This window comes from Peromyscus maniculatus, chromosome 4 (assembly GCF_049852395.1).
Source record: "Peromyscus maniculatus bairdii isolate BWxNUB_F1_BW_parent chromosome 4, HU_Pman_BW_mat_3.1, whole genome shotgun sequence".
NCBI lineage: Eukaryota > Metazoa > Chordata > Mammalia > Rodentia > Cricetidae > Peromyscus > Peromyscus maniculatus.
The window spans coordinates 82,206,285-82,223,045 of NC_134855.1; the positions used below are offsets into that span (position 1 = coordinate 82,206,285).

A 16,761-nucleotide genomic window follows, 5' to 3' on the forward strand; every position below is an offset into this window, starting at 1 on the left:
GAATGAATAAATGAGTGGGTGAGTGAGTGAGTGAGCTAAACTGCCCTTAGTCACACAAGCACCATTTCAACTCTGTCTTAGGCACTCCAGAAATAGTACTGGTCATGGTGGGAAAACTGATGTGAGTCTTGTGTAGTTTATGCTCCCAAGAAATGGACAAGCATGTCTCTGCCTTAAACTTAATCCAAGAGAGGATACTGCCAAGTGGTTTTCATTAAAAATGATCAGGGAGCTGAAGACCTCCACTCTTTCTGCTGTGGGTAGTGGCAGCCAGAGTTTCGAGCATGCCAAGCTGGTGCCCCCTCTGAGCTGCTCTCTCAGTCCTTCCATTGCATCAGCACACTGAACATTTTAAATTTCTGACAGCTCTCTCTGCTCAGATGATCAGTTCTGAAGGTCTCTCAAGTAATACACAGTGCTGATGATGATTGCTAACATTTCCTGAATGCCCACGATGTGTCAGTACTTGGTGTTTTTCATCCTCTGAATTGTGTATTTTTGGGCCACATTTTTATAGATGAAGAAGCTAAGACTGAGAAAACTAACTAAGACCAAGTAATTTATTGAGCATTTCCACCTGCAAAAGCACATTATTATTTTTTTTTAAATTAATTGAATACTGCTTTGTTCCCATCTTCCTTAATTCAATTCTAAGCCAGTATCTTTATGGAATAAGCAGCTTAGAATGGTAGCTAAGTGAACATGAACTAGAAAGGAGCTGCTCAGGTCTAACTTCTGCTGTGTATCTTGAGAAAAGAAAACAGCATCAGCACATAGTAGAAGGATTACATGAGTTACTATCTAAAGAGTGTAGGACTACAAGTGGCCTACGGTAATCACTTCACAAATTTCTATGAAACAATCTCAATCTTTCAGTTTTGTATATTCATATGCTAATTTGTGTGTGTGTGTGTGTGTGTGTGTAAGTGCACGTATGTGTGTGTAGAGGACAACTTTGGGTGTCATTCCTTAAGCATCAACCACCTCTACCTTCTTTTTTGAGACAGGGTCTGTCACCGAGACTTGGGGCTTGCAGCCAGTCTGGAGGGTCCACTTGTATCTTCCTCCCCAGTGCTAGAATGACAAGTGGGCATCACTGCATCTGGCTTTTTACGTGGGCTCTGGGGACCGGACTCAGGTCTTCATGCTTACTGACTAACCACCTCCCCAGTGCTTCTGATTGAGCTTCTAAGCGAACTGCCACCAGTTCTTACTCTCTCTGCTTTCCCTTCCAGTCTTTGTAAGTTATCACGAGTTTTATTCCCTACTTATATCATACCTGATTTGAACAAATTGTTAAGTTACATTTGCTGAATGTATTGATACAAAAACAAATACATAGTTTCTTGCCCCCCCCCCCCCTTTTATAGTTTCTCGAGACAGGGTTTCTCTATGTACCCACTGTGGCTGTCCTGGAACTTGTAGACCAGGCTGGCCTCGAACTCACAGAGATCCACCTGCCTCTGCCTCCCAAGTGCTGGGAATACAAGTGTACACCACTATCACCTAGCTAAATATATAGTTTTTAAGGCAATTTTTTTTATAAACCATTGATAAGCAGGGCTAGAAACATGCCACTGTATGATAGCTTTGTAGAACTGTGAGGAAATGAGAAATGTTAGAAGGTGGTGGGTGGTTTTACTAAGATCATTTTTCTTTCAGAGGAACAGTTATAGTGCTTAACTTTAAACACACCACCTGTCTCACCTTAAATCTTGTTATTTCTATTTCAATATGTTAAAAAGCATAAATTTAAAGAATACTGTTTTACAAAGGCTTAAACGTCTCTACCCTTTGACTACCTGTCCTTGTCATTCAACCATCTGACCTGTGGTGTAGAGGGGCTGACATGACAACTCCTACGAGTACTACTGTTGTTCCTTGGAACACAGGCTAAAGGAGTCTGTCAGAGACATCATCATGGTGGATGGGAGCTTTGACAGTAGCAATCACTTGCAACATAGCCTTTTGTTTTTCCTTAAAAAATTTTCATAGTATTTTAAAAATAAATATAAAATTGTTATTTCACAACTGTTTTTCTTTACTTGTAATTTTGCAAAAGAAAACATATCCACGTATTTGTCCCTTGTCAAGAACGAAACTTTTGCCTAATCTTTCACATAATCTAATTTGTTGAGGACTTTGCAATGATAATTTTGTCCTTAAAAGTACTAAATAATAGCGGTGTTAGCCAAGAGCTAAGCTGTAGGTTTTGTGATGGCTGAGAAGCTATGTGATGTAACTATAAAGATGGAAAGGGCTAGAATCTGAGGGAAAAAATGGGCCCTGTCATTTATCAATTGGATCACCTTGGGAAGCAGAACTGAGCATCTCACAGAGCTGTGGTAAAGATCCATGGACAGAAAGGCGCTGAGATGCTAGTGCCTTGTAAGTAGCTGCAGGGCGAGTATGAAGAGTTGAACTTTCACCTGTAGCTTCAGAGCTATCATCAAAATCAACAAGCTCACCATCTGTAACCAAGCTATTATTGAAGTATTTATTTGAAAATAACATGATGAACAATGAAAACATTACAAGCATGTAGAGCATGTTCAGCACTATTGGAGAAAGGAGTTTCCCTCCAATATTTCTACAGATTCAAGATCATCATAGTAATAACATAAAAATACATAATATTTTGTTATTAGATAATGAAAACATAGCTTATGTTTAAGAATTATTTGTTAAGGGCCTGCAAAGGAAACCCAAGCTAACCTATCATGTTTATGAGAAATAAATTCTCCTGGCCAGTGAGTAGAAATTGTCTTGTTATTTATGCCTCAGTTCTCAACCATGGCTTTGAGATACGTGTAGCATTACTATATATAATTAATGCAACTCAATGGTATTTTAGTGCATTTAGCATTTGTTGGAATGGTCTAGGTATGATAAAACAAAAACATACATGTAGTTTCAATAATTAGGTATTAGAAATAATCTTCCAAGGGAGAATCAATATTCCTTCAACTCACATTTACTGGTCATCTATCTAGGAAAAACCAGGCATTGTGCAAAGAAGTTTTTGGTCATACTAATATTACATTGTTATAAAGCCACATGAAGTCTGGCCTTGCCTCCATACAAGACTGTAATGTATAAGATATTTAAGATCACATGAAATCACATGTTTGAGATGATAAAGCACTTTGGTAAAAAAAAACAAAAAAAAAAAAAATGTACTGCTGCTCATGATGGCTCACATCTATAATCCCCGCACACCAGAGGACTGCCTCAAGGGCCACAGAGTACAAAGAGGACCAGTGAAGTCTCATCACACATTTACTTAATGAATAATTAGAATGGTGGAAACCAGAAGTTGTTCAAAAACACAAATCAAAATTGTGTACAAAATTAAAAGAGGAATATGTTATTTCATGAAAACAAGAAAAGAAATGTACAAAATATTTAGAAGAAAATAGGAAAAGATCTTAAGAGAGGCCAAGATCAATAAAGACTGAAGGCTAATGGAAATGACCAATTAAAATCAATGAAACTCATCAAGATTGAAACTTTTTTTTTTTTTTTTTTTTGGTTTTTCGAGACAGGGTTTCTCTGTGTAGCTTTGCGCCTTTCCTGGAACTCACTTGGTAGCCCAGGCTGGCCTCGAACTCACAGAGATCCGCCTGGCTCTGCCTCCCAAGTGCTGGGATTAAAGGCGTGCGCCACCACCGCCCGGCTCTTTTTTTTTTTTTTTTTTTTTTGAAACCTTGTATTTTCAAAAGACTATTAAGAAAAGGGATGTCACAGAGTGGAAGAAAACTATTGCAAAGCACATTGCTAAATACATAAAGGAACTTTATTTAAAGAATATTACAAACTGATAATAAGATAAACCAATAAAAATGGAAAAAAAACAAGAAGATATTCAAATAGCCAATGAGCACATAAAACGGTGGCGAGTATCATTAGTGATAAAGAGAATGAAAATTAAAGCCACTTTGTCCTCTACTTCTCTACTGGATAAGGAAGACAAGGTCTTACCTGGATCAGATGTGTTGGCATTGTGATGATACAGGCTGACAGTGAGGTTCTTAGAAGGCCACGGAGAACGTAGAGGAACTTGGTAAGCCAGAGGCTGTTGTCACAGTTTTCTGTACAGCAAATGTCATCTCCCCATAATGGTGAGCCAAGGTTCTGAATTCCTATTCTTAAAATGTTTTTCTGTTTTTTCTAAAAGACAGTGAGAGGAGGTAAATACATAGTTACTGCTTATAAATATAGCACTTCTTTATCTACTAGTTCTTACGTAAACTCACAGTACCAGACAGTAGATGTGGTACAAGCTGATGCAATCTTTGTAAGAAGAGAGTATCTAGAACATGCTTTAGATTATAATTGTATAAAAGAAAGTAGGAAAAAGCCAGTCATCAACTGTTGTTACATAAACAGTTCCAGCTACTCAGGATACTGGTGCAGGCCACTGACTGAGTGTAGGTGTTCAAGGTCATCCAGCAACACAGCAAACACTGTCTATTAACAAATGGAGAGGTTTTTTAAAAAAATTTTTTTTTGAAAACTTGAAGGTCATGATAATAATCCAATTTGAATTTTGTCCAAGGATTCTGTTTGAGACAGTTAAAACAACAGACAAATACTATGTGTTGTGATGCTTGCCTGTATTCCTAGCATTTGGGAGGTAGAGGCACAGGATTAGCCTCAGTTCAAGGCCAAAGTAGTCTATAAAACAAGTGCCAGGCCAGCCAGGTGTATAAAGTAAGACTTGGTCTCTGAAACAAACAAAACAAACAAATAAACAACAATAATAGTAAAATCCCCAAATAATATTAGACATTGGAGGTAATGGTAGAGAAAAAGGTTAATTCAGAACCTTACAAATGTATTCCTAGCATTATAAAATTCTACATCTCTTCCAATGAACCATGAAGTCTATATTACTCATCTAGCTTTCTATCACCTGCTCTGTGAGCTTTTGTTTGAAAGGTGTTTACAGCTTTAAAACTTTTTGGTTTTATAATTTATATTTGCCTCTAGTTTTTTTTTTTAATTGGAGTTGTTTTTACTAATTTACTAATTTAAGTTCAGTGTTTTAACACTTAGCATATGACTTTTAGAGACTACTGACATTATGGTTAAAATAATGGTGCCAAATAATTTTTTTTTAATAAAATATTTTAAAAAAGGATATTCCAGCCGGGCGGTGGTGGCGCACGCCTTTAATCCCAGCACTCGGGAGGCAGAGCCAGGCGGATCGCTGTGAGTTCGAGGCCAGCCTGGGCTACCAAGTGAGCTCCAGGAAAGGCGCAAAGCTACGCAGAGAAACCCTGTCTCGAAAAAAACCAAAAAAAAAAAAAAAAAAAAAAAAAAGGATATTCCAGGTGGTGGTGGCTCACACCTTTAATCCTAGCACTCGAGAGGCAGAGGCAGGTGGATCTCTGAGTTCAAGGCTAGCCTGGTCTACAGAGCAAGCTCTAGGAGAGGCAATGGGCAGGGCTACACAGAGAAACCCTGTCTCAAAAAAAAAAAAAACCCACCAAAAAACAAAAAAAGCAAGATACTTGTCAATAAGTATCTGACAACATATGTTTACAAGTTCTCGTTTGGGTTATTCTAACTGAAGAAATGTTTTGTAAATGCGTTCCTTAGCAACCTAGCAGTATTTCTGGGTACAAAAAAGAGGTGTACACAAAACATGGAATATGCAAGTATTTGGAAGATCATTATTACATTTTCGATGGAATAAAGAAGGCATTCCTTCTTTTTTTCTTCCTTCCTTCCTGCCTTTCTTTTTTTTTTTTTTCAAGACAGGGTTTCTCTGTATTGTTTTGGTGCCTGTCCTGAATCTCGCTCTGTAGGCCAGGCTGGCCTCGAACTCACAGAGATCCACCTGGCTCTGCCTCCCAAGTAAGGTGTTCTTTCTTAAAGCCACAATTTCAGGTATGTGCCAGTTTAAATGAGCTTTCTGAGGAAACAGGGCCCTAAAATGTATCACTCGCTGTTGCTATAAAATAGCACTAAACATTATTAAGCCACAGTGATTATTAATCAGGTAAATCCATTTTCTTAATAGAGGAGATAAAAATTGAGTCTGTGCATTCCCTTTATAAACAGAACTTATTGACAAAGGGCGATAGTGCAAAAGAATCTAAACATTTGAAAGCCCAAGAGGACAAAAGTATTTAGGTAGGGGAATAAAACAGACGAGGAGTTTGGACTATGTAGTAGGTGTAAGATTCTGTATATACAGTCACTTCTTGGTATCCCTGGGGGCTCTCATTCTAAAGATTGCTTTGGATTCCCAAACCTATGCATGTTCAAGTCCTTTATACACAACAATGAAATAATTGCATATAATATAGATATTTACCAATCTACTTTAAATTATCCCTGGGATAAGGAATTATAATATACAATACAATATAAATGAAATTATGTAAATACTAGTTATACTGAGTTGTGTAGAAACCTAGCATGAGAAAACAATGTATATGTTCGGTATAAATGAAAGTTTTCAGCTGCTTTTAATATGTTATAATCTTGGTCATGAAGTGTTTAATTGTATTTGTGTATCACCCAGAAAGATGAAGTGAAAAGATGCATGGGGAAGATATTAGAAGCACAAATATGGGAGGCGGCTACAGAGAGGACACAGGGGTTTAGAGTGGGTGTTACTCTTGCAGAGGACCCCCCTTTTCCTCCCAGAACCTGCATGTGTAGCTCCCAACCAGCTGTAACTCCAGCTCCGGGAGATCTGTGCCTGACTCATACATACATAAGCATACACACATGTGCATGTACGTGCATGCACACACACATTAAAATAAGATAAACCTTACTACAATTATTAAAAATAAAAGTACAACTATGTTTCTGGCAAATTATGTGAAATAAAGTGAAAAGATACTTCCTTTGTTACTCAGAACTTACATTTAAGTAAACTGGTAAAAACCTAAGGCCTGCTTTGTTACTGCTACACTTGTTATCTCATGGTAGCAGGCCTAAGTTAGTTTCTCGATAGAGAGAACAATGAGGAAATAGAAACAGGGAATAAAAGCTGGAGGCATGTCTCAGTGGCGTAGTACTGGCCTAACATGTGCAATGCCCTGGGTTCAAGTCCTAGCACTGCAATGCTAGCAATAAAGAACTGAAATAAAGAACCAATTGAAGGACAGATCAAACAGCTGTGAGAATGAAATGTGAAGGTAGAGGAGAGCAGTGTCCAGAACCTAGAGATGACTGGTCTTTCAGTACATGGTCACTACTACCTACTATTGAGGCACAAAGTAGCTACTAAATGTTTAAAAACACTTTTAGACATGGACTAAGGAGTCACAAATGCCTTGTGACTGACATGTACTATCATATATACATAGAAAGAATGAAAACACTGAGTCAAATAATGAATGAATGATAACATCTCTAAGTGCACATCAGAATAAAAATGAACATAATACTTCAACATAAAAAATATATTTTCATAAATATAATGGTATTTGCAGAAACAAAAGCTGAATCTCTCGTGTTATCTCAGATATTAGTTTTTAAAATACAAAATGTAGCTGACAGTTACACAGTAAATACATTGATTCCCATAAGAAAGAATATCTAATGTTTAATCTACTATGCCAAGTTAAAAGAATCAATGTTCAAATAATATTATAATACAGTTTTAAATATTTCCACCCAAATATATTTATAGATGAGCTACACAATTTAACTTACTACCAAGGTTAATTATAGATTACAGAAAATAGATAATAATCTCTTTTATAGAGCGTGTTTTAACTGTTTTATTCAACTAGTTCAAATTATTTGAAAGTGCAAAGGAGTGAAAATTTCTCTTTCAAAAGTTGGACTCACTTCACTATCAGAATATTTTTTTGACCCAAGAACACCATTGCTTAAAAAGAGCACCTACTTGCCTTTCCTGAACTTGTCTGCAGTTTCTGAGACAGATGTACAGACCAGGGAACGTGGCAAGCAACACACTCTATGAGTTAATTAATACCTTAGTAACGACACTGTAGTTCTAAGAAATAGCAAGTTGACTTTTCAATGACTTATTGGTATATTTAAATGTAATTTGAAAATTCTAAGCATTTTTGGTATTCACTATAGAAACATTCACCTCAATTCTGTCTGGTCTTTATGGAAGTTAGCTGTTACACAGCCTCTCACCACCAGGGAACTAAATGTGCTCCATTTTATTTTCTATCCATTTTCAAGAATAAATCAATTGTTTCTTGAGAGTGTTGTGCTTTTTCCACACCCAAATAAACAAGGAAACAATCTTGATTTTGTTTCAACACGTTAGTTACTAAGGATTCTTAGGTTTCTTTCTAAGGTGCTTATGTACATATTCCTTAGCGAAGAATAAAGTGATTCCTGTTAGTCTTTTGCGTTTTATAAATTTCTGGCTTTCAGAAGAGGTGTCATCATTCTGCAAGAGCAGAAGCTCTGCACACTGCACCATAGGAACTGTTATGACATGCCTGTTTCCATAGCTACCACCGCAAGTGGGGAAAGGTGTCTGTCAGGGACCAATTTGCCTCTCCAGACACACACTGGCACCAAAAGAAGAGACGGAACCCATAAATCTCAGCTAGGACCAAAAACTGCAGCAATAAGGAATGAAGTAAAACTGCATTAAATACCAGCGGTCACTACAAACACTATTGGAAATACTAAAACCTATCTATAAATGCTTTCCAGATACACATAAATAGTTTAAGCCTGCTATTAAACTGGCAATCAAATCAATTTAAAAATTTATTTTGTGATGGAGAAATTATTGAATATACAAGTAAATTGATAAAAAAATTAAAATTTATGAATTGACAGCAAATAAAGATAAAGATGCTAAAAATTAGTTTCTAGCTTCTTTGTCTTCATTAAAAACAAATGTAGAGATACACTTGTTAAAATAACATACATATCTTAAAGTAATACAATAATACAAACCTTTTTATGTCAAGTGCAATTAAAATAACTGAGAAAAATCTTTGGAAGGAATGATGTTTAACAATAAAACTTCCTCATTTGTTTAAATTAAACTAAGTGGAACATCTTCAGTAGTGGGAATTTGGAGAAAGTGGAAAATTAGAGGTACAGAGACCAGTTATGCTATAAAATATAACAAAAACATCTTTTATTCAATGAAACAATTCAAAATATAATGGAACAAGTCATAAAATCTTGTGGTAATGCTTACACATATGGGAATTTAGAATTAAGGTTTGAATGACAGAAATAACATTTTAATAGAAAAATATGAACCTGGTAGTGTTAGAAATAATTAAAAAGCATAATTACTTATTAATCTCAGAAGCTATAAATAAGTATTTAAAGACAATCAGCACTTACAAAGCATGTGATTGTTTTGTGTGTATCCTGAGAACCCAGCCAAAACTCTGAATACACCCAAGTACTTCCTACCCATTTACACTGTCTGTGAAAACAGGGTGCACATTATTGATTTTCCTGAGGCTCTCCAAGCATGCCCCAGAGATTTGAAAACAACATTCTACACATGACTAAAGAAGGCTTTGGAAGGACTCATACCTGGGGATTAGAGCCATCAAATCCTTCAGTATAAATGACGTTCTGGATGAACTGAAGCAGATTCACGTAGCCTCGGGACAAAGAACTGTTGGTAAGAAGTGGTTCAAATACATAAATGGGCTTACTACACAGAAGTAAAATATCTATTCAATAATAGTAAGTAAACAATTAAAAGTATGAATTTATTGGAATGTTTAAGTATAAAAAATGCATCAAATTGATGTCAGATAATCTAAAATATGAAGCCAATATGTCAAAAGGGAGCAAGTTACATCATCTCATACTAAATTGCTTAATTTTTGACATTATGGGAGGATAAAAATCTGTGGAGACTGAGATGACTTAATTATGTCGGGCTTAGTTAACTCCCAGAAAATTAATGATTTAATGAAGCAACCTAAAAGATGAAGCCACCATAGCTTTTCAAGAGTAATCATACATAATTAACACATAGTTAATGAACTGCTAAGCCACACACTCCCAAATCAATGTCCTGGTCACCTGAGCTCATCTTCCATCAAAGTTTTAATTTTCTTAGAACAATCTGCTAAAATAACTTAATAATTTGAATTTTTAGGACACATTAAGACAAACAGCGTAATCTACTAAATTTATTGTTTACTCACTTCTTTTGTTAAAAGAAGATGCAAAAATAAATGCATGGATTTAAGAAGACATCTAAATTATTTCTCAAATGGTAAAGCATTGTTTATTACTTTAAAAAAGTAAAATAATTTTTTAAGGTGCACTTGGGTCTTAAAAAGAACACTTGAGATATATCCCTTGTAAATGTTGTGAGATGTTTCAGGGAAAACTTAGAGAGACTAAAGAACACCTGCTTCCTGAGTGCAGTTAAGAAGTGCAGCAGCCCATTTGCTTAGTCTGCAACATCAATATAAGTTGACTCAGCAAAAATACATGTACATCTCAGTACATGTGTGCGCTCCTGAACAGCTGCCACTGACTCCAAAGTCCCTATCTTGCAGAAACAGAATGAACACGAGAAAAGAAAGCTTTTCTGTACAAAACAAATGTGACTCCAGGAGATGAAGGGCTGCAAAGCATAGGTATGTTTCATGTGGTTACCACACTCTTCAGGGACAACACAGGCTATGTGGACATGACTTTCTACTTTTATGTGAAGAACATGCCTATAAATAACTGTGTAAGGACAATTTTGTAAGTGTCCTGTGTCAGCACACATTTGTTTTGGTTAGTTCAACTTTCAGAATACAGTGCTATTATGTGAATGCAATGGATGCAATTTTCATCTGGGTAAATTACCTTTACACAGGGGGGCTAGATCTGCTTTAAGATCCCAGATTCTGAAATACATTGCAGCTACCAATCTGATGAATCTCACTATGGGTTGAAGGAGAGCATATGTACACCCAGTCCCTCCTAATGCATTAACAGAGCCTCTGAATGTCCTCTACTTTTATCCATGTTGTAGAATACAGGATTCTTTTTCAAGGTTAAACAGTACTCTGCTACACGTTTGTGTGAATACCATATTTTTCACTTATTTGCTGATTTTCCTGGTTGTAATGAACACAGAATGCAGCTATCCTTTCAATACACTGAATTCATTTCTTTAGATATAAAAGTAGCACTAGTAGATAACAATAGTTGTACTTTGAATTTTGTGATGAACTGTCATACTGTCTAATAAGTTTATACTAATTTCTACACCTACCAAGTTTACAAAGATTTCTTTTCTTTACATTTTCACCAATACTAACCCTTTACCTTGTTGATAACAGCCACTGTAATAGTGGCAAGGCAACATCTCATTGGGGCTTTAATATACATAATGATACATAAATGATGAAAAATATACATAATATACATACTCCAATGACTAGCAATATTGAGGTTTTTTCCCCCTCATAGCTCTGTTGTCTACTTGTATGTCTTTTTTTTTTTTTTTTTTTAAGAATACTGTCTATTCAGGTCCTTTGCCTGTTTTTAAAATCGACTTTCTTTGACATTGAATTGTTTGTGTCCATAAAAATATGAGGTATTAAGCCAGGTGATGGTGATGCACGCCCTTAATCCCAGCACTTGGGAAGAAGAAGCAGGTGAATCTCTGTGAATTCGAGGCCAGCCTGGTATACAAAGTGAGTTCTAGGACAGGCTTCAAAGCTACATAAAGAAACCCTGCCTTGAAAAACCAAAAAAGAAAAAAATAAGTATTAAGCTCTCTCTCAGATGTTCTCTCTCTCTTTCATTTTCCCCTCTAATTCCATAGATTGTCTCTTGATCTTGTTCAATGTTTCATTTTGGAGAATGTAAGTGAAGTCATTAAACCATATATCTGAATCACTTTATTTATTACCAACATAAAACAATCCACTAGCTAATGATGCTTAGACTCTTTTAATAAATTTCTTGATTTAATTGAAGTTCTTAGAGAGTAAAGTTTTTGCAAAAATAAAGAAGTACATTTATGTATAATAATTACTAATATTAACTGAATGAATAAGATGAAATCATTTAAAATGAGATTTGTGCCTTACTAAAATACTAAGCACTACTAGTTACTTCATATCGCTATTCTATGTTTATAAAAACCAAAACATATATACATATTGATAAAAATAAGTACCTGTGTGTGTGTGTGTGTGTGCGCGCGCGTGTGCGCACGCGCATGTGCACATGTGTCTAGTGATAGGAGTTGGCAAGAAGGAAAGAAGGATATTTGTGTACAAATAAGACAATGGCTTTGTTATTACTATTTCCAAACATTTAACAAAGTTTTGGTATTTCAAATATTTAAAGGCTGTCCACTTTTTAAATTTATTATTTACTTTTATTTTATGTGCATTGGTGTTTTTATCTGCATGTATGTCTGTGTGAGGGTGGAATTGGAGGTACAGACAGTTGCTATGTAGGTGCTGGGAATTGACTCTGGATCCTCTGGGTCCTTTGGAAGAACTGCCAGTGCTCTTAACATCTGAAGTATGTTTCCAGACCCATAGCAGCCCATTTTGAATCACACATACTATTTTGCTTTACTCATAATTTTAAACAATTTTTATATTAAAATGAGCTAACTTCAGTTCTATGTGTTTAAAGCTATCACAATATATAGAAATATAAAGCATACAAATAGTAATTTGAACTAATTTCTAAGATTTATTTTTATTAGTAGTGTTTTGCCTACATGTGCATGACTGTGCCTGAGGTCAGAAAGTGGCATTAGATTCTCTGCAACTGAAGTTCTAGATGATTATGAGCTACCATGTAGGTGTTGGGAATCAAATTCCAGTTCTCTGCAAGAGTAACAGGTGCTCTCAATCATTCATCTAGTTCTGTAGTGTTGGAACTAATTTTGAACCTTAAAATACCAAGTACTTAAAATTATTCTTAGTTTCACAAATGAAAAACAGGAAAAAGATACATTTTTGTCTTTAAAAAGCTAACTATTTTGTCTGTTAAAAGATGAGTTACAAATATAAAATAGAATATGGAACCACTATAAGTAGTTGATAAGAGAAAAATTTACAGGCAGAAAGCAGACTCTTGGTATACTATTTAAGAAGCCTACCTGATTTTAGTCATTTCAGTTAATAAAATGCTTGGTACACAGTAAATACTGAAGAGACTTTGGTGTCACAGCATTTGATGGATACCTTGTGATAAAAGTACAGTCATCCTTGTTTTGTGATTGGGAAATTTAAGGCTCATTATAGGATAAATGACTTGTCCAAGGTTATATATCATTAAGTGACAGAAATGGCATGTACAATGAAAATATTTGCTGGGCACGGTGGTGCATGCCTTTAACCCCAGTGCTTGGGAGGCTGAGGCAGGCAGACCTCTGCTGAGTTTGAGGCCAGCCTAGTCTACATAGTGAGTTTCAAGTAGCTAGGGCTATATAATGAGCATGTCTCAACACAAACCAACCAAACCAACCAAACCAACCTGAAAACATTCTAAAGCTGTGACAATTTGCTCTTTCAATTACACTATGTTAAAGTCTTTGAATGAAGTGCATAGGGAGTCCAAGGGTTCACAAACACTGCTGTGGTTCACAGGAACTTAGAGTATGGTTTCATTCAACTCATTAAATGAAGCACTCCAGATTGCAGTTGTAAGGAGAGAGCTTCTAGCTATATCTGTGAAATCTTCACCAACCTGCCTCGGTTGTACTTAACTTGGAGTGTAATAAAATAAGGGAAATTTCCATACTAATTGATAACTGAGCACACACAGCAAGAAGGCCTTGGGAGGCCTGGGAACTAGCTCTGGCTTCACCTGGGCCAACAACTCAGCTCAAGGTGCGACACAGGCAACTTCAAATTTTCTCTTCTCTCTGTTACCCACCATGATTTTAAAATTATATGGTTCAAGAATGCTTTTTCTCGCCGGGTGTTGGTGGCGCATGCCTTTAATCCCAGCACTTGGGAGGCAGAGGCACGTGGATCTCTGTGAGTTCAAGACCAGCCTGGGCTACAGAGTGAGCTCCAGGAAAGGCGCAAAGCTACACAGAGAAACCCTGTCTCGAAAAACCAAAAAAGAATGCTTTTTCTCATTAAAGTAATTTGCTAGGATTTAAAAATAAGAAACTCTGGCCACTTAAATATGTGTTTAACAATCTAATAGAAATATTGGAGAGAAAAGCAGAGCCATATAGAAAATTAAGACTGTCATCCTCAAAAATTATCACCCATAATTACAAATTAATTAAAATAAAGATGAAGCACGTTTTCATATTATTTTGAAAGCCAATAGGAAAATAAAATTTATCTTACCAAAGTTCTATTTGCATGTGTACTTCAAGAATTCAACTACGACAAGTAGTAAGAACACTTTATAAGGCAATAGGCACAATACATGCCTCAACTAATTGTATAAAATACTTTGCTGAGCTAAAGGTCTATTAGCATATAATTTGCATGTGATTCCAGAGATTGTGAAGTCTTTTCACAAGTAATTTTCAAGTTAAAAATTTCATTAGGATTACCCTGAAGGCTGTCATTTACTGGCTTTTCTTTTCCTGCTTTTCACCTACGAATGAATTTGAGTCTGACTATGGAAGCTCAACTAAGAGAGAAGGACACAGAGTCTAAGAATGCATTCAAGAGTGTGAAGACATCAATGACCAGCAGAGACCTGTGAAGATATGATAATCTCAATGAAAAATAATTCAGACTGACATTACATTGCCTCCCATCAGTAACTGACTTTTAGATACATTATTAGATTATGTTTCCTACAGGCCCTAACAGTTATGTAGGATATCCAACCCTGCGTCACCACTCACTTTCTAATATTCTGCTCTTCAGTTTCTTGGTCTTCTCCATTTATTCACCCTTCCTAAGCTGTTTCTTTCACTATCACACATCAGTGTCATTATCAAATAATCATCCCTCTACAATTTCAGTTTCATGTACTTTCCTCTCCAGCTACTTTCAATCTTCCTAGGCCATCATTTACAGTAGACAGCTTTACCTTATTGTGGTACACTTGGTAGCATCTTAATTAACTATCTTGTTCCATGGCCATTCTCTATCTTCATTTTTTTTTCTTCTTTTTTATAGTCAAGTTTCTTAGCAAAACTATTCTGGCTAATCCAAATTTCTATGGACTCTTCATCTGCCTCAATGCAGCTGAAAATGGGCAGAGAAAGGTTCACTCACTAGACTGCTCTGACTTTAAACTAACAACTATAAATTCCAAGAGGCTATTGAGGTAGCTTGGCAATCTGACTCTCCTATGAGGTGAATGACAATTTCACCTCTTCTCCATTTTGATTCAAACTTCCAGCATCATTTTTTTTCCCACACTCATGCCTTGAAAACAGAAACAATTAAGATACATCCAGTACTATGTGTATCCAGAAGACACACTCACTACTGTATGTATCTATCCACCTGCTGTAGTTTGGATATTTCTGTCTCCTCAGATTCCTATTTCGACTTTGACATACAATAATGTTAAGAGGTGGGATCTATAGGAGGTGACTGGCTCATGAGGATTAAGGCCTCAGGAATGGGATCAGTATCCTTATAAACAGACCTAAAGGAGGCTGTGTCCTCTTCTTCCATGTGAATTGACAGTTCTGGTATCTGTCTATGGAGAAAAATCTTCACTAAAATGTAATCCTGCCAGAACCTGAGTTTGGACTTCTAGATCCTTAGCATGTTGAAAAGCAGTCTTCTTGGGTCAAGTTTCCTGGTTTGTGATATTTTTCTTGTAAAAAGCCCGAAGGGAATAGGCCCCCATCATCACCTGCACATATGCACAGTCTTTCGGCAGGTTGCCACATGAACCATCTAAAATCCCTCTCCTGAGCTGTGTGCACACCTGGTTCTCTCACGCTCCATCTTCTCTCCCACATCGTCAACTCCCCCTTTCTACTTACTTCATGTAAGTAAACATATCCTCTCTTTGCCCAATAAGAACACCTCTAGTCCTCCCTCTTCTGCCAGATATTACTCTATTTGTCTTTGCACCAAAGCACCTTGAATTTTCTAATATTTGATATTTGTGGTCAATTTTCTCCTTATATTTGTACCTAAATCCAATAAGGCTTCACCTTCATCATCTGAACAAGACTGCTTTTATCATGGTGACTAATGATCTCAGTGGGTTCTTTTTTTCTTTTTGTAGCAATTGTAAGATGTAATTTATATATATATATATATATATATATATATATATATATATATACACACACACACACACACACACAAACATATATGTATGTATCTTTGATAACATGTCATTGTTTATGATAAATTCACAGAAGTGAAATAATAGTAAAAAGATAGTAGATAATCTAACTTTTGATTCCTTTTCCTAAGATTGTTTCAATAACTTACTCTCACAATTAATATGAGTGAATGTTTTTCCATATCATAGCTAACACAGGGAGTTATTTCAACTGCCTGAAAGTTGAAAAGTGCTATCTCTGATGTGAGCTCACATACTTCTGAAGAGGTGAGGCTTGCTGACTGTGATTGTATTGTCTGTGGAGAATAGAACTATATTAAAAATATAGTTCTATTCGTCTATTTTTGCTTTTATTATCTGTATACTTCAGCATATATGAAACCTTAGAATCTTTCCTCAATATTTTGGAGATTTGGATGCTGTCTTCTTTGCTCTTCAATGTTACCATCTTTCCTCTTTATTATGAACCAGTAACAGTTGTTTTCAAATATTTTTCTTTAGCTCACAGTTCATAGACTGTCACTTTGTTCACTAGTTTTAAGTTTCTAAGTTACTTGGCTG

The 16,761-nt window shown here is 36.0% G+C and overlaps 1 protein-coding gene across 2 annotated transcripts in view; it reads right to left on the reverse strand.

Annotated features, from left to right (window-relative positions):
- The window catches only part of Elp4 (elongator acetyltransferase complex subunit 4), a 194,833-nt gene that overhangs the window by 116,772 nt on the left and 61,300 nt on the right, over nt 1-16,761 (reverse strand). For both annotated transcript variants that reach the window (XM_006975863.4, XM_076570229.1), the window contains exons 6-7: nt 9,520-9,604; nt 3,982-4,170 (exon numbers count right to left, since the gene is read on the reverse strand). In XM_006975863.4, the coding sequence (XP_006975925.1) occupies nt 3,982-4,170; nt 9,520-9,604 (274 nt within the window). The remainder of the gene's footprint in view (nt 1-3,981; nt 4,171-9,519; nt 9,605-16,761) is intronic.